Here is a 24,734-nt window from a genome sequence, read left to right as displayed (position 1 = left end):
TCCCCCAACACAATTACCCGCCTAGTAAGGATATCCTTCAGTTCCTCCTTCTCTCTAGACCCTCGGTCCCCTAGTACATCCGGAAGGTTATTTGTGTCTTCCTTCGTGAAGACAGAACCATAGTATTTGTTCAATTGGTCTGCCATTTCTTTGTTCCCCATTATAAATTCACCTGAGTCCGACTGCAAGGGACCTACGTTTGTCTTCACTAATCTTTTTCTCTTCACATATCTATAGAAGCTTTTGCAGTCAGTTTTTATGTTCCTGGCAAGCTTCCTCTCGTACTCTATTTTTCCCCCTCCTAATCAAATCCTTTGTCCTCCTCTGCTGAATTCTAAATTTCTCCCAATCCTCAGGTTTGCTGCTTTTTTTGGCCAATTTATATGCGTCTTCTTTGGATCTAACACTATCCTTAATTTCCCTTGTTAGCCACGGTTGAGCCACCTTCCCTGTTTTATTTTTACTCCAGACAGGGATGTACAATTGTTGAAGTTCATCCATGTGATCTATAAATGTTTGCCATTGCCTATCCACCGGCAACCCTTTAAGTATCATTTGCCAGTCTATTCTAGCCAATTCACGCCTCATGCCGTCGAAGTTAGCTTTCCTTAAGTTCAGGACCCTAGTTTCTGAATTAACTGTGTCACTCTCCATCTTAATAAAGAATTCTACCATGTATTGGTCACTCTTCCCCAAGGGGCTCGCACAACAAGATTGCTAATTAGTCCCTTCTCATTACACATCACCCAGTCTAGGATGGCCAGCACTCTAGTTGGTTCCTCGACATATTGGTCAAGAAAACTATCTAATACATTCCAGGAGATCCTCCTCCACCGCATTGCTACCAGTTTGGTTAGCCCAATCTATATGTAAATTAAAGTCATCCATGATAACTGCTGTACCTTTATTGCACACATCCCTTATTTCTTGTTTGATGCTAGCCCCAACCTCACTACTACTGTTTGGTAGTCTGTACACAACTCCCATCAGCGTTTTCTACCCCTTGGTATTCCGCAGCTCCACCCATACCGATTCCACATCATCCAAGCCAATGTCCTTCCTTACTATTGCATTAATTTCCTCTTTAACCAGTAATGCTACCCCGCCTCCTTTTCCTTTCTGTCTATCCTTCCTAAATGTTAAATACCCCTGGATGTCGAGTTCCCAGCCTTGGTCATCCTGCAGCCATGTCTCTGTAATGCCAATTACATCATATCCGTTAACTACTATCTGTGCAGTTAATTCGTCCACCTTATTCCGAATACTTCTCGCATTGAGGCACAGAGCCTTCAGGCTTGTCTTTTTAACACACTTTGCCCCTTTAGAATTTTGCTGTAATGTGGCCCTTTTTATTTTTTGCCTTGGGTTTCTCTGCCCTCCACTTTTACGATTCTCCTTTCTATCTTTTGCATCTGTCTCCCTTTTATGTCCCTCTGTCTCCCTGCATAGGTTCCCATCCCCCTGCCATGTTAGTTTAACTTCTCCCCAACAGCACTAGCAAACACTCCCCCTAGGACATTGGTTCCGGTCCTGCCCAGGTGCAGACCGTCCGGTTTGTACTGGTCCCAACTCCCCCAGAACCGGTTCCAATGCCCCAGGAATTTGAATCCCTCCCTTCTGCACCACTCCTCAAGCCATGCATTCATCTGAGCTATCCTGCGATTCCTATTCTGACTAGCACGTGGCACTGGTAGCAATCCTGAGATTACTACCTTTGAGGTCCTACTTTTTAATTTGGCTCCAAGCTCCCTAAATTCTTCTCGTAGGACCTCGTCCCGTTTTTTACCTATATCGTTGGTACCTATGTGCACCACGACAACTGGTTGTTCACCCTCCCTTTTCAGAATGTCCTCCACCCGCTCCGAGACATCCTTTATAATTCATACAAAGAAAAAAAGCTCCCATAAATAAATTTGCAAAGGAGGCAAAGAATTACAGTTGCAATCTCCAATTATTTTGTTTCATTAGTCAGAGGACATTTTTCTTCTTTTTGAGCAGTGAATATATAATGAGTAAATGGGAAAGGTTCAATTATAAACATTTCTCCATACAATGTGTGTAATATGGACGACAGAAATGTAGCATTTTGTACTTTCCATATAGTTCCAGTACTACCCAAGTGCAACTCACTTTTCAATAAATCATATAAATTTCCATATACAAACCAGCTACTGGGTGTATTCATGTACACCCAAATGTATTTGTTAGCACTTGGTGATCATATCATTGCAATGTTTGAATCTTTCAAGACTGCACGTATGAGAATGTACATTATAAAGCCCGTTGGTACTTTATTTGCAAAAACAAAGTGTACAGATTGCAATAAAAATCCATGACCATCTATTTCCTCCACTATTACAGAATAAACAGAACTTCAAGATCCATTTAGAATATCTTAAATAACAGGAAATAAAATGTGGCCAGATTTCAGCATGGGATACGGTGACTTTATTTAGGTCTAGGTCAGACCAAGAACTGAGAAATGTATAACATGGAGGGAGGCCTTCCAGTCCATTGTGCCCATTATTTTACTGGGTGCAGAAATGCTCAGTAAGGTACATAAAGTATTTTCAATGTTCTGTAAATGTTTTGGTCAGCTGTTCCAGGAAGTGCATAAGCATTGGCCAGATTCTTGTTCGGTTAAAGAACATAGCAAAGCACTTACTTTTTCTGGATACTGATGAGGTCCATAAACATTACTACTTCTTGTCACAATGACTGGAAACTACAAAAAATATATATTTAAAAAAAAAAAGAAAAATGAAAACACAAATTAGTGCACATAAATTCATGCATATACTAAACCAGAACGACTTGTATTTATATATAATATATTTTTGTAACATTCCTCGTGTGTAGGAGGAGCCTTGAGCCTCATCGCCAGCGAGCTGCCCAAAAGGCATCAAGCCAGAGATGAGGACTGGATGAACAGGCCGCTGCACCATTCACAGCAGCCCTTGGGCAAGCCCTTAAAGGGGGCGATCATGAGGGAGGGCAGATGGCGGTCGGGGAGGGCAGATGGCGGTCGGGGAGGGCAGATGGCGGTCGGGGAGGGCAGATGGCGGTCGGGGAGGGCAGATGGCGGTCGGGGAGGGCAGATGGCGATCGGGGAGGGCAGATGGCGATCGGGGAGGGCAGATGGCGATCGGGGAGGGCAGATGGCGATCGGGGAGGGCAGATGGCGATCGGGGAGGGCAGATGGCGATCGGGGAGGGCAGATGGCGATCGGGGAGGGCAGATGGCGATCGGGGAGGGCAGATGGCGATCGGGGAGGGCAGATGGCGATCGGGGAGGGCAGATGGCGATCGGGGAGGGCAGATGGCGATCGGGGAGGGCAGATGGCGATCGGGGAGGGCAGATGGCGATCGGGGAGGGCAGATGGCGATCGGGGAGGGCAGATGGCGATCGGGGAGGGCAGATGGCGATCGGGGAGGGCAGATGGCGATCGGGGAGGGCAGATGGCGATCGGGGAGGGCAGATGGCGATCGGGGAGGGCAGATGGCGATCGGGGAGGGCAGATGGCGATCGGGGAGGGCAGATGGCGATCGGGGAGGGCAGATGGCGATCGGGGAGGGCAGATGGCGATCGGGGAGGGCAGATGGCGATCGGGGAGGGCAGATGGCGATCGGGGAGGGCAGATGGCGATCGGGGAGGGCAGATGGCGATCGGGGAGGGCAGATGGCGATCGGGGAGGGCAGATGGCGATCGGGGAGGGCAGATGGCGATCGGGGAGGGCAGATGGCGATCGGGGAGGGCAGATGGCGATCGGGGAGGGCAGATGGCGATCGGGGAGGGCAGATGGCGATCGGGGAGGGCAGATGGCGATCGGGGAGGGCAGATGGCGATCGGGGAGGGCAGATGGCGATCGGGGAGGGCAGATGGCGATCGGGGAGGGCAGATGGCGATCGGGGAGGGCAGATGGCGATCGGGGAGGGCAGATGGCGATCGGGGAGGGCAGATGGCGATCGGGGAGGGCAGATGGCGATCGGGGAGGGCAGATGGCGATCGGGGAGGGCAGATGGCGATCGGGGAGGGCAGATGGCGATCGGGGAGGGCAGATGGCGATCGGGGAGGGCAGATGGCGATCGGGGAGGGCAGATGGCGATCGGGGAGGGCAGATGGCGATCGGGGAGGGCAGATGGCGATCGGGGAGGGCAGATGGCGATCGGGGAGGGCAGATGGCGATCGGGGAGGGCAGATGGCGATCGGGGAGGGCAGATGGCGATCGGGGAGGGCAGATGGCGATCGGGGAGGGCAGATGGCGATCGGGGAGGGCAGATGGCGATCGGGGAGGGCAGATGGCGATCGGGGAGGGCAGATGGCGATCGGGGAGGGCAGATGGCGATCGGGGAGGGCAGATGGCGATCGGGGAGGGCAGATGGCGATCGGGGAGGGCAGATGGCGATCGGGGAGGGCAGATGGCGATCGGGGAGGGCAGATGGCGATCGGGGAGGGCAGATGGCGATCGGGGAGGGCAGATGGCGATCGGGGAGGGCAGATGGCGATCGGGGAGGGCAGATGGCGATCGGGGAGGGCAGATGGCGATCGGGGAGGGCAGATGGCGATCGGGGAGGGCAGATGGCGATCGGGGAGGGCAGATGGCGATCGGGGAGGGCAGATGGCGATCGGGGAGGGCAGATGGCGATCGGGGAGGGCAGATGGCGATCGGGGAGGGCAGATGGCGATCGGGGAGGGCAGATGGCGATCGGGGAGGGCAGATGGCGATCGGGGAGGGCAGATGGCGATCGGGGAGGGCAGATGGCGATCGGGGAGGGCAGATGGCGATCGGGGAGGGCAGATGGCGATCGGGGAGGGCAGATGGCGATCGGGGAGGGCAGATGGCGATCGGGGAGGGCAGATGGCGATCGGGGAGGGCAGATGGCGATCGGGGAGGGCAGATGGCGATCGGGGAGGGCAGATGGCGATCGGGGAGGGCAGATGGCGATCGGGGAGGGCAGATGGCGATCGGGGAGGGCAGATGGCGATCGGGGAGGGCAGATGGCGATCGGGGAGGGCAGATGGCGATCGGGGAGGGCAGATGGCGATCGGGGAGGGCAGATGGCGATCGGGGAGGGCAGATGGCGATCGGGGAGGGCAGATGGCGATCGGGGAGGGCAGATGGCGATCGGGGAGGGCAGATGGCGATCGGGGAGGGCAGATGGCGATCGGGGAGGGCAGATGGCGATCGGGGAGGGCAGATGGCGATCGGGGAGGGCAGATGGCGATCGGGGAGGGCAGATGGCGATCGGGGAGGGCAGATGGCGATCGGGGAGGGCAGATGGCGATCGGGGAGGGCAGATGGCGATCGGGGAGGGCAGATGGCGATCGGGGAGGGCAGATGGCGATCGGGGAGGGCAGATGGCGATCGGGGAGGGCAGATGGCGATCGGGGAGGGCAGATGGCGATCGGGGAGGGCAGATGGCGATCGGGGAGGGCAGATGGCGATCGGGGAGGGCAGATGGCGATCGGGGAGGGCAGATGGCGATCGGGGAGGGCAGATGGCGATCGGGGAGGGCAGATGGCGATCGGGGAGGGCAGATGGCGATCGGGGAGGGCAGATGGCGATCGGGGAGGGCAGATGGCGATCGGGGAGGGCAGATGGCGATCGGGGAGGGCAGATGGCGATCGGGGAGGGCAGATGGCGATCGGGGAGGGCAGATGGCGATCGGGGAGGGCAGATGGCGATCGGGGAGGGCAGATGGCGATCGGGGAGGGCAGATGGCGATCGGGGAGGGCAGATGGCGATCGGGGAGGGCAGATGGCGATCGGGGAGGGCAGATGGCGATCGGGGAGGGCAGATGGCGATCGGGGAGGGCAGATGGCGATCGGGGAGGGCAGATGGCGATCGGGGAGGGCAGATGGCGATCGGGGAGGGCAGATGGCGATCGGGGAGGGCAGATGGCGATCGGGGAGGGCAGATGGCGATCGGGGAGGGCAGATGGCGATCGGGGAGGGCAGATGGCGATCGGGGAGGGCAGATGGCGATCGGGGAGGGCAGATGGCGATCGGGGAGGGCGGTGAGCGATCGGGGAGGGCGGTGAGCGATCGGGGAGGGCGGTGAGCGATCGGGGAGGGCGGTGAGCGATCGGGGAGGGCGGTGAGCGATCGGGGAGGGCGGTGAGCGATCGGGGAGGGCGGTGAGCGATCGGGGAGGGCGGTGAGCGATCGGGGAGGGCGGTGAGCGATCGGGGAGGGCGGTGAGCGATCGGGGAGGGCGGTGAGCGATCGGGGAGGGTGGCGGCGATCGGGGAGGGTGGTGAGCGATCGGGGAGGGTGGTGAGCGATCGGGGAGGGTGGTGAGCGATCGGGGAGGGTGGCGGCGATCGGGGAGGGTGGTGAGCGATCGGGGAGGGTGGCGGCGATCGGGGAGGGTGGCGGCGATCGGGGAGGGTGGTGAGCGATCGGGGAGGGTGGTGGTGGCGATCGGGAAGGGTGGTGAGCGATCGGGGAGAGTGGTGGCGATCGGGGAGGGTGGTGGCGATCGGGGAGGGTGGTGAGCGATCGGGGAGGGTGGTGAGCGATCGGGGAGGGTGGTGAGCGATCGGGGAGGGTGGTGAGCGATCGGGGAGGGTGGTGAGCGATCGGGGAGGGTGGTGAGCGATCGGGGAGGGTGGCGGCGATCGGGGAGGGTGGCGGCGATCGGGGAGGGTGGTGAGCGATCGGGGAGGGTGGTGGTGGCGATCGGGGAGGGTGGTGAGCGATCGGGGAGGGTGGTGGCGATCGGGGAGGGTGGTGGTGATCAGGGAGGGTAATGGTCGAGATAGGGAGGGTAGCAGCGGTGATCAGGGAGGCCAATAACAACAACTTTATCTTATATAGCACCTTTAACGTAGTGAAATGTCCCAAGGCGCTTCACAGCAGTGTTATAAGACAAAACAGATAAATTTGACACCGAGCCACATAAGAAGAGATTACGGTAGATGACTAAAAGCTTGGTTAAAGAGGTAGATAATGGTCGAGATAGGGAGGTTAGCAGCAGTAATTGGCGGGGGGGGTGTTCAATGTTGCGACTGGTGATCAGCACTTTATCAAACGCCTTTTGAAAGCCCATATACTACACTATTTCATCGAAGAACTCAACCATGTTAATCAGACACGATTTGCCTTTAACAAATCCGTGTTGGCTGTCAGTTATTAACCCATGTTCTTCCAAGTGTTAATTAATTTTCAGCTGTGGCCCAGTGGGCAGCACACTCGCCTCTGAGTCAGAAAGTTGTGGGTTCAAGCCCCACTCCAGATACATAAGCACATAAATCTAGGCTGACAGGCCAGTGCAGTGCTGAGGGAGCGCTGTATTGTTGGAGGTGCTGTCTTTCACATAATATGTTAAACCGAGGCCCTGTCTGCTCTCTCAGGTGGGCATAAAAGATCCCATGGCACTATTTTGAAGAAGAGCAGGGGAGTTATCCCCAGTGACCTGGCCAATATTTATCCCTCAATGAACATAGCAAAAACATATTATCTGGTCATTGTCACATTGCTATTTGTGGGAGCTTGTTGTGTGAAAATTGGTTGCCACATTTCCCATATTACAACAGTGACTACACTCAAGAACTTAATTGGCTACAATGCGCTCTGCGACATCCGGTGGCCGTGACAGGCGCTATATAAATGCACGTCTTTCTTTCTTTGAAATAATGCCTTGGGATCTTTTACATCCACCCAAGAGGGCAGAAAGCGCCTCAGTTTAACATTTCATCTGAAAGATGGCTCCTCTTGCATGAAATGCAAGCCTGGATTATGTGCTCACACGTCTAGAGTGGGACTTCAAACCACAACCTTCTGACTCAGGAGGAGAGTGTGCTACCCACTGTGCCAAGGTTGACACCTTGTATGCATAGATGGACACCACCAGAAAATACTTCTCCACAACCTGTCAGCCAGAACTAAAGAAAATGTCCCTCAAGAAATATTTATACTTTACTCTGGATTACAAAGTACTGGTCAACATTGAAAAAATATCAGTAATCCTTAGTCTATTTTGGTAAAATACAATATATAAACTTACCCTGAAGCTTTCCCAATAGGACATAACTATACATTCTGATGCTGCTTTTGATGCTGCATAGGGATTGGTGGGATGTTTTGGTGATGCTTCATCAAATTCCTAAATGAAAGCAGTTATATAAATATATATATATATATAATAAAACATTTACTACATAGACAATTTGCATGTTCAAGTTGTGATACAATTTGCAAGTCTACTATAAAAACAGTTTCTTAATGACATTTGCATAGTGTTGTTTTAGGTATAAATTATTTAGCATGATAAAAGCAGTTCTCCCCCTCCCTCTTCAACTGATGATGAATAATGTTCAGAATGTTATATTTTTCGAAATGGCTTAAAAAGGCCATTTGTCGCCTGAGTATTAAGGCACAAGATACTATGAATTTCCATAAGCCTGGAAAACTATATTTTCAAAGTTAATGAAAATACATCAAGAAGTATGTGGCATCGTTCATAGATAAAAGGGGGCAAAGATAGTTTCTCTTTTCGCATAACTGTCTCTGTATATTTTCATCTGTATAAATCTTTCCGTCACTCTTTGTCTTTAAGAACATAAGAATTAGGGGTAGACCATTCGGCCCCATGAGCCTGCTCCACCACTCAATAAGATCATGGCTGATCTTCTACCTCAACTCCACTTTCCTGCACTATCCCCTTGATTCCCTTGATATTCAAAAATCTATCGATCTGTGTCTTGAATATACTCAATGACTCAGCATCCACAGCCCTCTGGGGTAGAGAATGCCAAAGATTCACCATTCTCTGAGTGAAGAAATTTCTCCTCATCTCTACCTAAATGGCCGACCCCTTATTCTGAGACCATGACCCCTGGTTCTTGATTCCCAGCCAGGGCAAACATTCTCCCAGCATCCACCCTGTCAAGCCCTGTAAGAATATTAAAGCAAAAAGGGCCACATTACAGCAAAATTCTAAAGGGGCAAAGTGTGTTAGAAAGACAAGCCTGAAGGCTCTGTGCCTCAATGCGAGGAGTATTCGTAATAAGATGAACGAATTAACTGCGCAGATAGCAGTTAACGGTTATGATGTAATTGGCATCACGGAGACATGGCTCCAGGGTGACCAAGGTTGGGAACTCAACATCCAGGGGTATTCAACATTTAGGAAGGATAGACAGAAAGAAAAAGGAGGCGGGGTGGCATTGCTGGTTAAAGAGGAAATTAATACAATAGTAAGGAAGGACATTAGCTTGGATGATGTGGAATCTGTATGGGTGGAGCTACGGAATACCAAGGGGCAGAAAACGCTGGTGGGAGTTGTGGACAGACCACCGAACAGTAGTAGTGAGGTTGGGGACAGCATCAAACAAGAAATAAGGGATGCGTACAATAAAGGTACAGCAGTTATCATGGGCGACTTTAATCTATATATTGATTGGGCTAACCAAACTGGTAGCAATGCGGTGGAGGAGGATTTCCTGGAGTGTATTAGGGATGGTTTTCTAGACCAATATGTCGAGGAACTAACTAGAGAGCTGGCCATCCTAGGCTGGACGATGTGTAATGACAAAGGACTAATTAGCAATCTTGTTGTGCGAGGCCCCTTGGGGAAGAGTGACCATAATATGGTAGAATTCGTTATTAAGATGGAGAGTGACACAGTTAATTCAGAGTCTAGGGTCCTGAACTTAAGGAAAGGTAACTTCGATGGTTTGAGGCGTGAATTGGCTAGAATAGACTGGCAAATGATACTTAAAGGGTTGACGGTGGATAGGCAATGGCAAACATTTAAAGATCACATGGATGAACTTCAACAATTGTACATCCCTGTCTGGAGTAAAAATAAAACGGGGAAGGTGGCTCAACCGTGGCTAACAAGGGAAATTAAGGATAGTGTTAAAGCCAAAGAAGAGGCATATAAATTGGCCAGAAAAAGCAGCAAACCTGAGGACTGGGAGAAATTTAGAATTCAGTAGAGGACTAAGGGTTTAATTAGGAGTACGAGGAAGCTTGTCAGGAACATAAAAACTGACTGCAAAAGCTTCTATAGATATGTGAAGAGAAAAAGATTAGTGAAGACAAACGTAGGTCCCCTGCAGTCGGATTCAGGTGAATTTATAATGAGGAACAAAGAAATGGCAGACCAATTGAACAAATACTCTGGTTCTGTCTTCACGAAGGAAGACACAAATAACCTTCCGGAAGTACTAGGGGACTGAGGGTCTAGTGAGAAGGAGGAACTGAAGGATATCCTTATTGGGCGGAAAATTGTGTTAGGGAAATTGATGGGATTGAAGGCCGATAAATCCCCGGGGCCTGACAGTCCGCATCCCAGAGTACTTAAGGAAATGGCCCTAGAAATAGTGGATGCATTGGTGATCATTTTCCAACAGTCTATCGACTCTGGATCAGTTCCTATGGACTGGAGGGTAGCTCATGTAACACCACTTTATAAAAAGGGAGGGAGAAAGCGGGTAATTATAGACCGGTTAGCCTGACATCGGTAGTGGGGAAAATGTTGGAATCAATTATTAAGGATGAAATAGCAACACATTTAGAAAGCAGTGACAGGATCGGTCCAAGTCAGCATGGATTTATGAAAGGGAAATCATGCTTGACAAATCTTCTGGAATTTTTTGAGGATGTAACTAGTAGAGTGGACAAGGGAGAACCAGTGGATGTGGTGTATTTGGACTTTCAAAAGGCTTTTGAAAAGGTCCCACCCAAGAGATTGGTGGGGAAAATCAAAGCACATGGTATTGGGGGTAACGTACTGACGTGGATAGAGAACTGGTTGGCAGACAGGAAGCAAAGAATCGGGATAAACGGGTCCTTTTCAGAATGGCAGGCAGTGACTAGTGGAGTGCCGCAGGGGTCTGTGCTGGGACCCCAACTCTTTACTATATACATTAATGATTTAGATGAAGGAATTGAGTGTAGTGTCTCCAAGTTTGCAGATGACACTAAACTGGCTGGCGGTGCGAGCTGTGAGGAGGACGCTAAGAGGCTGCAGGGTGACTTGGACAAGTTAGGTGAGTGGGCAAATGCATGGCAGATGCAGTATAATGTGGATAAATGTGAGGTTATCCACTTTGGGGGCAAAAACACGAAGGCAGATTATATGAATGGCGACAGATTAGGAAAAGGGGAGGTGCAATAAGACCGGGGTGTTATGGTACATCAGTCATTGAAAGTTGGCATGCAGCTACAGCAGGTGGTGAAGAAGGCAAATGGCATGTTGGCCTTCATAGCTAGGGGATTTGAGTATAGGAGCAGGGAGGTCTTACTGCAGTTGTACAGGGCCTTGGTGAGGCATCACCTTGAATATTGTGTTCAGTATTGGTCTCCTAATCTGAGGAAGGACGTTCTTGCTATTGAGAGAGTGCAACGAAGGTTCACCAGACTGATTCCCGGGATGGCTGGTCTGACATGTGAGGAGAGGCTGGATCAACTGGGCCTTGAAACACTGGAGTTTAGAAGGATGAGAGGGGATCTCATAGAAACATAAAATTCTGACGAGACTGGACAGGTTAGATGCGGGAAGAATGTTCCCGATGTTGGGGAAGTCCAGAACCAGGGGTCACAGTCTTCGGATAAGGGTTGGCCATTTAGGACGGAGATGAGGAGAAACCTCTTCACTCAGAGTTGTTAACCTGTGGAATTCCCTGCCGCAAAGAGTTGTTGATGCCAGTTCATTGGATATATTCAAGAGAGTTAGATATGGCCCTGACGGCTAAAGGGATCAAGGGGTATGGAGAGAAAGCAAGAAAGGGGTACTGAAGAAATGATCAGCCATGATCTTATTGAATGGTGGTGCAGGCTCGAAGGGCCGAACAGCCTACTCCTGCTCCTATTTTCTATGTTTCTATGCTTCAATGAGATCACCTCTCATTCTTCTAAACTGTAGAGAACGTAGACCTAGTCTACGCAATCTCTCCTTATAGGACAATCCCCCCATCCCAGGAATTAGTCTGGTGAACCTTCTATGGCAAGCATATTCTTCCTTAGGCAAGGAGACCAAAACTGTACACAATACTCCAGGTGCGGTCTCACCAGGGCCCTATATAATTGCAGTAAGACATCTTTACTTATATTCAAATTCTCTTGTTATTAAGACCAACACACCATTTGCATTCTTAATTGCTTGCTGTACCTGCATGTTAACTTTCAGTGATTTGTGTACAAGGACACCCAGGTCCCTCTGAACACCAACATTTCACAATCTCTCACCGTTTAAAAAAATACTCTTTCTATTTTTCCTACAAAATCATCATCATCAGAGTGCATAACTTCACATTTCTCCACGTTATATTCCATTTAGAAACATAGAAAATAGGTGCAGGAGTAGGCCATTCGGCCCTTCGAGCCTGCACCACCATTCAATATGATCATGGCTGATCATTTCTTCAGTACCCCTTTCTTGCTTTCTCTCCATACCCCTTGATCCCTTTAGTCGTAAGGGCAATATCTAACTCCCTCTTGAATATATCCAATGAACTGGCATCAACGACACTCTGCGGCAGGGAATTCCACAGGTTAACAACTCTCTGAGTGAAGAAGTTTCTCCTCATCTCAGTGCTAAATGGCCTACCCCTTATCCTAAGACTGTGTCCCCTGGTTCTGGACTTCCCCAACATCCGGAACATTCTTCCCGTATCTAACCTGTTCCGTCCCGTCAGAATCTTATACATTTCTATGAGATCCCCTCTCATCCTTCTAAACTCCAGTGTTTCAAGGCCGTTGATCCAGCCTCTCCTCATATATCAGTCCAGACATCCCTGGAATCAGTCTGGTGAACTTCGCTGCACTCCCTCAATAGCAAGAACGTCCTTCCTCAGATTAGGAGACCAAAACTGAACACAATATTCCAGGTGAGGCCTCATCAAGGCCCTGTACAACTGCAGTAAGACCTCCCTGCTCCTATACTCAAATCCCCTAGCTATGAAGGCCAACATGCCATTTGCCTTCTTCACCACCTGCTGTAGCTGCATGCCAATTTTCAATGACTGATGAACCATGACACCCAGGTCTCGTTGCACCTCCCCTTTTCCTAATCTGCCACCATTCAGATAATATTCTGCCTTCATGTTTTTGCTACCAAAGTGGATAACCTCACATTTATCCACATTATACTGCATTTGCCATGCATTTGCCCACTCACCTAACCTGTCCAAGTCACCCTGCAGCCTCTTAGCAACCTCCTCACAGCTCACACTGCCACCCAGTTTAGTGTCATCTGCAAACTTGGAGATATTACACTCAATTCCTTCATCCAAATCATTAAATGTATATTGTAAAGAGCTGGGGTCCCAGCACTGAGTCCTGCGGTACTCCACTAGTCACTGCCTGCCATTCCGAAAAGGACCCGTTTATCCCGACTCTCTGCTTCTTGCTCTCTATCCACGCCAGTACATTACCCCAATACCATGTGCCTTGATCTTGCACACCAATCTCTTGTGTGGGACCTTGTCAAAAGCCTTTTGAAAGTCCAAATACACCACATCCATTGGTTCTCCCTTGTCTACTCTACCAGTTACATCCTCAAAAAATTCCAGAAATTTGCCATGTTTTTGCCCACTCAGTTAGCCTGCCTTTTTCCCCTGAAGTCTCTTTGCATCCTCTTCACAATTTACATTCCCACCTAGCTTTGTATCATCAGCAAACTTGGATATATTACATTTGGTCCCCTCGTCCAAATCATCGATATCGATTGTGAATAGCTGAGGCCTAAGCAATGATCCTTGCGGTACCACAAACATGATTACCCTTTCATAAATCTGTGTTGACTCTACCCAATCCGATTATTATTTTCTAGTGCCCTGTTACCACATCCTTAATAATAGATTCTAGAGTTTTCCCTACTACTGATGTCAGGCTAACTGGTCTGTAGTTCCCCGTTTTCTCTCTCCCTCCTTTCTTAAACAGCGGGGTTACATTTGCTACCTACCAATCGTGGGAACCGTTCTAGAATCTATAGAATTTTGGAAGACGACAACCAATGCATCCACTATCTCTATAGCCACCTCTTTCAAAAGCCTAGGATGTAGGCCATCAGGTCCAGGGGATTTATCAGCTTTCATTACCATTATTTTCTCCAGTATTATTTTATTTTTTTTACTTATACAAATTTCTTTCAGTTCCTCATTCTCGCTAGACCCTTGGTTCTCCACTATTTTCAGGAGGTTTTTCATGTCTTCTTCCGAGAAGACAGACACAAAGTATTTGTTGAATTTCTCTGCCATTTCCTTATTCCCCATTATAATTTCTCCTGTCTCAGCCTGTAAGGGACCCACATTTACTTTCGTCGGGACTTCGTTGGAGAGGCGTACTTGTGCAGCTACAGGGAGAAGGCAAAAAAGTAGTAGAAAGAAACAGAAAGGTGACGTCACAGCCAAGGGGGTAAGTGATTGGCTGGATTGGTGAGTAGTTTTTCTTTTTTCTCTTCTATCAGTGAGTAAACTTTAACATTGTTGTTGCCAATTTAAGTGTATCTAAGGGTTAAGTCATGGCAGGAGAGCTCGGTCACGTGATATGCTCTTCCTGTACCATGTGGGAACTCAGGGACACTTCCGGTGTCCCCGACGACTACGTGTGCGGGAAGTGTGTCCGCCTCCAGCTCTTGACGGTCCGCGTTGCGGAATTGGAGCTGAGGGTGGATTCACTCTGGAGCATCCACGATGCTGAGAATGATGTGAGTAGCACGTGTAGCGAGCTGGTCTTACCGCATGAGAAGGGTCCTCAGCCAGCTAGGGAATGGAAGACCAGCAGGAAGAGCAGTGCAAGGAATGTAGCGCAGGGGTCCCCTGTGGTCATCCCCCTGCAAAACAGATACACCGTTTTGAGTACTGTAGAGGGGGATGACTCATCAGGAGAGGGCAGCAGCAGCCAAGTTCATGGCACCGTGGCTGGCTCTGTTGCACAGGAGGGCAGGAAAAAGAGTGGGAGAGCAATAGTGATAGGGGATTCAATTGTAAGGGGAATAGATAGGCGTTTCTGCGGCCGCAACCGAGACTCCAGGATGGTATGTTGCCTCCCTGGTGCAAGGGTCAAGGATGTCTCGGAGCGGGTGCAGGATATTCTGAAAAGGGAGGGTGAACAGCCAGTTGTCGTGGTGCACATTGGTACCAACGATATAGGTAAAAAAAGGGATGAGGTCCTACAAGATGAATTTAAGGAGCTAGGAGCTAAATTAAAACGTAGGACCTCAAAAGTAGTAATCTCAGGATTGCTACCAGTGCCACGTGCTAGTCAGAGAAGGAATCGCAGGATAGCTCAGATGAATACGTGGCTTGAGCAGTGGTGCAGCAGGGAGGGATTCAAATTCCTGGGGCATTGGAACCAGAACAAACCGGACGGTCTGCACCTGGGCAGGACCGGAACCAATGTCCAAGGGGGAGTGTTTGCTTGTGCTGTTGGGGAGGAGTTAAAATAATATGGCAGGGGGATGGGAACCAATGCAGGGAGACAGAGGGAAACAAAAAGGAGACAAAAGCAAAAGGCAGAAAGGAGATGAGTAAAAGTGGAGGGCAGAAAAACCCAAGGCAAAAAACAAAAAGGGCCACTGAATATAAAGGGGCTGCAGGAGGGGTCAAAACTAAAAATCATGGTTTAAAAACTAGTATTAAAACACTCTACCTAAACGCACGCAGCATTCCAAATAAAGTAAATGAGTTTGACGGCACAAATCATTACAAATGGGTATGATTTGGTGGCCATTACAGAAACGTGGTTGCAGGGTGGCCAAGACTGGGAATTAAACATACAGGGGTATCTGACGATTTGGAAAGATAGACAAGAAGGGAAAGGAGGTGGGGTAGCTCTGTTAATAAAGGATGATATCAGGGCAGTTGTGAGAGACGATATTGGCTCTAATGAACAAAATGTTGAATCATTGTGGGTGGAGATTAGAGATAGTAAGGGGAAAAAGTCACTGGTGGGTGTAGTTTATAGGCCCCCAAATAATAACTTCACGGTGGGGAGGGCAATAATCAAGGGAATAATGGAGGCATGTGAAAAAGGAACGGCAGTAATCATGGGGGATTTTAACCTACATATCGATTGGTCAAATCAAATTGCACGGGGTAGCCTGGAGGAGGAATTCATAGAATGCATACGGGATTGTTTCTTAGAACAGTATGTTACAGAACCTACAAGGGAGCAAGCTATCTTAGATCTGGTCCTGTGCAATGAGGCAGGAATAATAAACAATCTCCGAGTAAAAGATCCTCTCGGAATGAGTGATCACAGTATGGTTGAATTTGTAATACAGATTGAGGGTGAGGAAGTAGTGTCTCAAACGAGCGTACTATGCTTAAACAAAGGGGACTACAGTGGGATGAGGGCAGAGTTGGCTAAAGTAGACTGGAAACACAGACTAAATGGTGGCACAATTGAGGAACAGTGGAAGACTATTAAGGAGCTCTTTCATAGTGCTCAACAAAAATATATTCCAGTGAAAAAGAAGGCGGTAAGAGAAGGGATAACCAGCCGTGGATAACCAAGGAAATAAAGGAGAGTATCAAATTAAAAACCAATGCGTAGAAGGTGGCCAAGGTTAGTGGGAAAATAGAAGATTGGGAAAATTTTAAATGACAGCAAAGAATGACTAAGAAAGCAATAAAGAAAGGAAAGATAGATTACGAAGGTAAACTTGCGCAAAACATAAAAACAGATAGTAAAAGCTTTTACAGATATATAAAACGGAAAAGAGTGACTAAAGTAAATGTTGGTCCCTTAGAAGATGAGAAGGGGGATTTAATAATGGGAAATGTGGAAATGGTTGAGATATTAAACAATTATTTTGCTTCGGTCTTCACAGTGGAAGACACAAAAACCATGCCAAAAATTGCTGGTCACAGGAATGTGGGAAGGGAGGACCTTGAGACAATCACTATCACTAGGGGGGGTAGTGCTGGACAGGCTAATGGGACTCAAGGTAGACAAGTCCCCTGGTCCTAATGAAATGCATCCCAGGGTATTAAAAAAGATGGCGGAAGTTATAGCAGATGCATTCGTTATAATCTACCAAAAGTCTCTGGACTCTGGGGAGGTACCAGCGGATTGGAAAACAGCTAATGTAATGCCTCTGTTTAAAAAAGGGGGCAGACAAAAGGCAGGTAACTATAGGCCGGTTTGTTTAACATCTGTAGTGGGGAAAATGCTTGAAACTATCATTAAGGAAGAAATAGCGGGACATCTAGATAGGAATAGTGCAATCAAGCAGACGCAGCATGGATTCATGAAGGGGAAATCATGTTTAACTAATTTACTGGAATTCTTTGATATAACGAGCATGGTGGATAGAGGTGTACTGATGGATGTGGTGTATTTAGATTTTCAAAAAGCATTCGATAAGGTGCCACACAAAAGGTTACTGCAGAAGATAAGGGTACGCAGAGTCAGAGGAAATGTATTAGCAAGGATAGAGAATAGGCTGGCGAACAGAAAGCAGAGAGTCGGGATAAATGGATCCTTTTCGGGTTGGAAGTCGGTGGTTAGTGGTGTGCCACAGGGATCGGTGCTGGGACCACAACTGTTTACAATATACATAGATGACCTGGAAGAGGGGACAGAGTGTAGTGTAACAAAATTTGCAGATGACACAAAGATTAGTGGGAAAGCGGGTTGTGTAGAGGATACAGAGAGGCTGCAAAGAGATTTAGATAGGTTAAGCGAATGGGCTAAGGTTTGGCAGATGGAATACAATGTTGGAAAGTGTGAGGTCATCCACCTTGGGAAAAAAAAAACAGTAAAAGGGATTATTATTTGAATGGGGAGAAATTACAACATGCTGCGGTGCAGAGGGACCTGGGCATGAATCCCAAAAAGTTAGTTTGCAGGTGCAGCAGGTAATCAGGAAGGCGAATGGAATGTTGGCCTTCATTGCGAGAGGGATGGAGTACAAAAGCAGGGAGGTCCTTCTGCAACTGTATAGGGTATTGGTGAGGCCACACCTGGAGTACTGCGTGCAGTTTTGGTCACCTTACTTAAAGAAGGATATCCTAGCTTTGGAGGGGGTACAGAGACGATTCACGAGGCTGATTCCGGAGATAAGGGGGTTAACTTATGATGATAGATTGAGTAGACTGGGTCTTTACTCGTTGGAGTTCAGAAGGATGAGGGGGGATCTTATAGAAACATTTAAAATAATGAAAGGGACAGACAAGATAGAGGCAGAGAGGTTGTTTCCACTGGTCGGGGAGACTAGAACTAGGGGGCACAACCTCAAAATACGAGGGAGCCAATTTAAAACCGAGTTGAGAAGGAATTTCTTCTCCCAGAGGGTTGTGAATCTGTGGAATTCTCTGCCCAAGGAAGCAGTTGAGGCTAGCTCATTGAATGTATTCAAGTCACAGATAGATTGATTTTTAACCAATAAGGGAATTAAGGGTTACGGGGAACGGGTGGGTAAGTGGAGCTGAGTCCACGGCCAGATCAGCCATGATCTTGTTGAATGGCGGAGCAGGCTCGAGGGGCTAGATGGCCTACTCCGGTTCCTAATTCTTATGTTCTTTTCTCTTTAACTTCTTGTTAGCCACGGTTGGACCACTTTCTGTTTGCCTCCTACTAAGTCGCCCCTCTCATGCAATTTCTCGTTATCTCTGTAGCTCTCCAGTTGCCTGACTTATTCTCTCTCCCTTTACGAAAAATAAGCAGACATTCCTTTTGAATAGATCTAAATGATCTTAATTTGATCTGTTTAGCATTGCTACAGAAACATTTGAGATCATTACTGTGAAAGTTTTTTCAGCATACATGCATATAATATCCACAAATATTACTTTTCCTGATCTCATTCTTGAACATGCTGGGAAGTTTGCTATTAATTAGGGCATCTTGGGAGCATCATTTTCTTTTGTTTATCTCTGGGAACGATATGTCCATTGGCATTGGCAACATGCTTGGCAGGTGGAATAGGCTGTCTGAGTCACCATCATTTCTGCCATCCCTCAAGTTCTGTTAGGGGTACTAGTTATTCCAACCAACTTTTGTCAGGGGTACTACTCATTCTCTGGAGGTTAACAATTTATTTTTCCAATTGTGGTTTTGTTTTGCTAGTTTATAGCAGAATATTTCATCTGTTTAAAATGCCCACAAGCACTAATCACAATTTTCTTTTTTCTTCTTACCAAACTCTCTTTCAGCTTGTTCCTGCATCCAAAATAGCACGTCTGATGTAATATGTTGCTGTGGCAGAGGGTCACTTGGACAGTGAAACAGGCAACTCCTGGCAAATTATATCCAATAATACAGCTTTTAGAGATCTGGAAACTCATTTCATGGCAGGAATCTTTCTAGACTGAAAAACTCTGATAAACATTATATACTGAAGCTTTATTTAGTTTTATACATATCTTAACAAATTAACACTGTTGAAAATCTCCCTCAACAAATGAGCAAATCAAGTCCAAGTCAGGGCTTAATCAGTTCAATAAAGCTCAAAATTGCACCCAGCAGTATGGCGGGAGCCAGGAGGGGGCAGAGGCTGGGAGGGAGTGTTCAAATCTGGGTCCAGGAGGGACCAGGCAAGTAGAAGTGACTCTAAGTTCATTCCTGCGTAACAATGACTGGGGGGGGGGGGGGGGGGGGGGGCTGATAACTGACCAAGAGAGAAGGCTAGCAAGAATTCCAGTAGTGGAGCAGCTCACACCAAGACCCTTCATAAAGGCCAGGTTCACAATGGAAGGTGTGGAACACGGGAGGCCTAGCAAATACATGGGGACTGATGAGGTTAAGGAATGACACTCCAGATGGCTGGAGTTGGTAAATGGATCAATGGAGTGATAGATTGGTGAGTAATCATGGTAGCAAAAGGGTTGATTTTTATTTTTTAATAATGCTCACCAAAGGGAGGGAGTCTGATGTTTCATATAGAATTTTTTTAATAATTAAAAATCTTACATCTGCATCCACTGAGCCATAACTTCCTGTTATCACATTTATATGACACATTTTGTGTTAACTTTTCCCATTATAAATTCCTATGCACATTTATGATGGATTTAACCGATATAAACGTGTCATGCTCTTAAATGCACAATCTTGCCGCTGGGTGGCTTTATGCCCTGTGAACACCTTCACAGTCCCTCGCTGAAGAGGTTCAGAGATTCTGATTGCCAGCTTCTTTTACCTTCATGTAAGATTTGGTTTCAGACTTAGCTTCTTTCTCACCATTTAAAAAAAATAAATTTAGTTTTATTCGTTTTATTCCTTTTACAGACACTTTCAGCCTCTCGCACATGCTATGTTAACAGTGCAGTCATTTTTTCCCTGATCCTTCCTTGCATTGGCCTTTCCCTCAACTTAGTCATTTTCTCTTGTATACACTCACAGCCCTTCACAGTCTTTATACACTCTCACCCCTTCAGTCTTTCTGGGTATTTGTGCCTCCAACAACAAATTTTCAAAAATTTCTAATAACTATAAAAAGGTAAATAACAAACACAGAGGCCAAAATTGTCCCCCCGCTTCAGCTCCATTACTGCCTCCAAGAGGCGGTAATGGAGAGGATAGCCTCACCGACCGGGGGCAGACAGATGGGCCAACCCCGTCCTATATTGCCCCCTGGCCGGGAGCGGCGGAAATGGGTTTCCGCACCACTCGTGCTGCTGCCCGTTGGTCCCACTGACAGCTTTCCCCGGCGGGAAGCTGTGTATGCCTGGGCGGCGCATCCGTCCTTAAAGGGGAGGGTGCACTGCTGGAGCCTCCATTTTATTTTAATGGTCGGGCCCGGTGGCCACAGGTTCGGCGGCCCGGTAACCCCTCTTGGGTGCCAGACCACTGGCCTGACCAAAACCCTCCCTGGTGGCCCAATGGGCCAAGCTAAACCCCATGCAGAGTTTGCAGTGGCCCTCCCCTTTAACTGAAGGGGAGGGACGGTGTAACGCGGCAGCACGACATGGCATGTCTGCATCGCGATGACGTCATCGGCGCGGCGCTGACGACTCATTGGGACGGCCGACCCGACCGAAGTGCACTTCCGCCTCTCAGCACCGCCCCGACCCGAAATAGATGACAAAGAGCTGAATATCAGCGCATGGATTGGGGCGGAGTAAATTCTTAAATATTGGTAAGTGCGTCTACTCTTAGTCGGGAGGCAATTTCGGCCCCAGTTCCTGCTCTGTCCTCCCCTGAAGCTGTCCCAATCTTCTCCCCATCACTATGTGCACAAGCCACCAATTTTGCAGGTTCCATGCTCCATGGTCGCATGACATGCTGACCCAACAGAAAAATGTTCACATCAGGCATAGGTGTTTTGCACATCTCAGCTAGAGTCATGGACAGAAATGTTTCCATTTGAACTCATTTTATTTGTATGTGAAAGCTTTATTACATTTGTAGAAAACAAACAACGATCTCCCTCGCTCTAGGAAATAAGGATGGAATCTGGGACAGAAACATAGAAGTATTCCTCAACAGGAACAACCCTCACCCCTACAGAGCATACTCCCTCAGGTTCATCCAACTACTCCTCCGCACAGAAAAAACTGCATCCTGAATTTAACCATTAACATTGCATTCTCCCCTGCTCCGTGATCCACTTCTCCTGGACTGCATGAATAACCCCAACCAGAACAAGATTTCCTCTATTTAAGCCATCTCTCTTCCCCTATTTTCCACCCCCAAAGGAATCAACATGTAATCTGGAATGAGCTCCAGAATCCTAACACCCTTTGACAAGCAAGGGTGTGGGGGTTGGCGAAAGAGAGGAAGGAGATGAGGAACGAAAAGAGAAGAGAGGAAGCAAGAGTGTACTGGGGGTTGGTGGGAGAAAAGGACACGGCAGAGAGAGAACGGAAGAGATAGTGTGCACCAAATGGGGAAGAGGGCACTAGATCACCAGACACAATAGATGAAAAGATTACTTATTTTGAGATTCTGAAAGTTTACAACCTTGGCTGTGATTTAAAAGTAAAAATCTCATTAAAGTTGCATCACTTGCAAATTTGCAAGTTTCAATTAATACAGATGTTATTTTTGTTTTATGCCATTCATCATTGCTATTAATCATTACTCTAAAAATTCCACTATCAAAGAATGTTGCACACATGCATTCAACTGGAATTACCCAAGTGATTACACTCAATTATTGAGTTACCTCTTTAATACTTCCTCCATAGACTTCATCAGTACTAACATGAATGAATTTCTCAATATTAGCCTGATAAGCAGCTTTCACTAGGACTTCTGTACCATGGACATTCACATTTGTGAATTCTGAAGAACACCAAAAGGACTTATCTGAAAAAAAACACATTAAAGCATTTACTGGGCCAGCAGCATGGAAATTGTGTTCATGTAACGCAACAATTTTAAATTAATGCTTTGAAATCTATTTTTTTTTTTTAAATACATTCACTAAGATATACAACATATAAAAAGTGCAGAGATGGAAAGAAATCTGAAATAAACAAAATGCTGAACTAATGCAAGAAGGATTCGACTGAAGGTTCACAATTAAGAACTAACTTTTCACTGATCAACTTGTTGCGCATTTCTACAATTTTCTGCTTTGATACAAAAAAAATTGTTACAAGATTTAACTTCAGAACAAAGCAAAAATATGATGTAACGATATGGAGCATAAAAACTTTAAAATCATTTATCCATTGGGAACTAACATTTTTAGAGAACAAATCACAATGGCCACTGATGAGGGAGTCCACCTTAATTCCAATTATAAAATTATGGTCAGATATTTCAAAATAATATTTAGCGGAAACAGTGGAGTACAAATCAGAGGAAGTCGTATTCCGTGCTCTGCGCAGACCAAACCTGGAGAACTGTATCCAGTTCTGGTCATCAAGACATAAGGGAGACATTCAAGCTCTGGAAGTCGTTAAGGCAAGAGTCACGAGAATGATCCCTAGTAATTGTATCACAGGAGTTAGTTATGTGGAAAGACTAAAGCAAAAAAGATCGCTGACAGGTAAACAGTTCAGAAAAGGTAGTTCCAGAATGCTAATCTGTGACAGTAGTAAAAGAGATCAAATGTTTAAACTAGTAAAAAGACTCTGGTCAGGAAGTCCTTCTTCACAGAATGATTAACACACGGAAAGAACAGGCAGGGCAGTGGACCAAAACCTTTGGAATCAAGTTGGATGCCATGATGGGGAGCCATAGGCTCTTTCTATGCACGAGTGGATACAGGCTGCAAGGCATACCCTGGGCATCACCTCCTGCAAAACCATAAACAGAGTTAAAATAGCAAGCTACATCCAACACACAAGTACTGGACAAGCGTGTCTAAGTTTAAGTACTTTTTCACTGCACTATTCGTTTGATGTGACTGCTGAGTCACAGCCTTTCTTCAGTTATGATTACAGAAACTGAGTCACATGTCTGGGTAACTAAAGAAGCAAAGAGGTGTCGTGGGGGATTGGTTTTAGTTGCAGTATAAAAAGTAGCTGGTGAAAACTCTCATTAAAAAAGATAAATTGTTACAGTTAAAACAAATTCTGGTAACTTTCTGTGTACTACTGATGATAATAACGGAGTATATTGCCAGCTATTTGCGATTCTTAACAATCACTATCTGTGGAAAGCCAATGTTCAGCATAGGAAATAGGAGCCCCTCGAGCCTGCTCCGCCATTTAATAAGATCATGATACAGCCCCACTTCCCTGCCTGCTCCCCATAACCCTTTATTCCCATATTGCTCAAATATGTGTCTATCTCTGCCTTAAATATATTCAATGACCCAGCCTCCACAGCTCTCTGGGACAGAGAATTCCACAGATTTACATAGAAACATAGAAAATAGGTGCAGTAGTAGGCCATTCAGCACTTAGAGCCTGCACCACCATTTAATATGATCATGGCTGATCATTCACCTCAGTACCCCTTTCCTGCTTTCTTTCCATACCCTTTGATCCCTTTAGCCATAAGGGCCACATCTAACTCCCTTTTGAATATATCTAACAAACTGGCCTCAACAACTTTTTGTGGTAGAGAATTCCACAGGTTCACAATTCTCTGAGTGAAGAAGTTTCTCCTCACCTCGGTCCTAAATGGCTTACCCCTTATCTTAGACTGTGACCCCTGATTCTGGACTTCCCCAACATCGGGAACATTCTTCCTGCATCTAACCTGTCCAATCCCGTCAGAATTTTATATGTTTCTTTGAGATCCCCTCTCATTCTTCTAAATTCCAGTGAATACAAGCCTAGTCGATCCAGTCTTTCTTCATATGTCAGTCCTGTCATCCCAGGAATCAGTCTGGTGAACCTTCGCTGCACTCCCTCAATAGCAAGAAAGTCCTTCCTCAGATTAGGAGACCAAAAGTGAACACAATATTCCAGGTGAGGCCTCACCAAGACCCTGTACAACTGCAGTAAGACCTCCCTGCTCCTATACTCAAATCATCTCGCTATGAAGGCCAACATGCCATTTGCCTTCTTCACCACCTGCTGTACCTGTAGGCCAACTTTCAATGACTGATGTACCATGACACTCAGGTCTTGTTACACCTCTCCTTTTCCTAATCTGTCACCATTCAGATAATATTCTGCCTTCCTGTTTTTGCCATCAAAATGGATAACCTCACATTTACTTACATTATACTGCATCTGTCATGCATTTGCCCACTCACCTAACCTGTCCAAATCACCCTTCAGCCTCTTAGCATCCTCCTCACAGCTCACACTGCCACCCAGCTTAGTGTCATCTGCAAACTTGGAGATATTACATTCAATTCCTTAGTCTAAATCATTAATGTATATTGTAAATAGCTGGGGTCCCAGAACTGAACCTTGTGGTACCCCACT

At 47.3% G+C, this 24,734-nt stretch overlaps 1 protein-coding gene across 1 annotated transcript in view; it reads right to left on the bottom strand.

The window, feature by feature from the left end:
* Positions 1-24,734, bottom strand: part of LOC139274944 (dTDP-D-glucose 4,6-dehydratase-like) — a 79,916-nt gene that overhangs the window by 36,581 nt on the left and 18,601 nt on the right. The window contains exons 5-7 of the mRNA XM_070891691.1: positions 22,067-22,209; positions 8,009-8,107; positions 2,666-2,725 (exon numbers count right to left, since the gene is read on the bottom strand). Coding sequence (XP_070747792.1) covers positions 2,666-2,725; positions 8,009-8,107; positions 22,067-22,209 — 302 coding nt within the window. The remainder of the gene's footprint in view (positions 1-2,665; positions 2,726-8,008; positions 8,108-22,066; positions 22,210-24,734) is intronic.

This window comes from Pristiophorus japonicus, chromosome 10 (genome assembly GCF_044704955.1).
Source record: "Pristiophorus japonicus isolate sPriJap1 chromosome 10, sPriJap1.hap1, whole genome shotgun sequence".
NCBI classification, from domain to species: domain Eukaryota; kingdom Metazoa; phylum Chordata; class Chondrichthyes; family Pristiophoridae; genus Pristiophorus; species Pristiophorus japonicus.
Note: the sequence above shows the minus strand (reverse complement) of the source record. Positions and strands in the feature narration are given on the sequence as shown.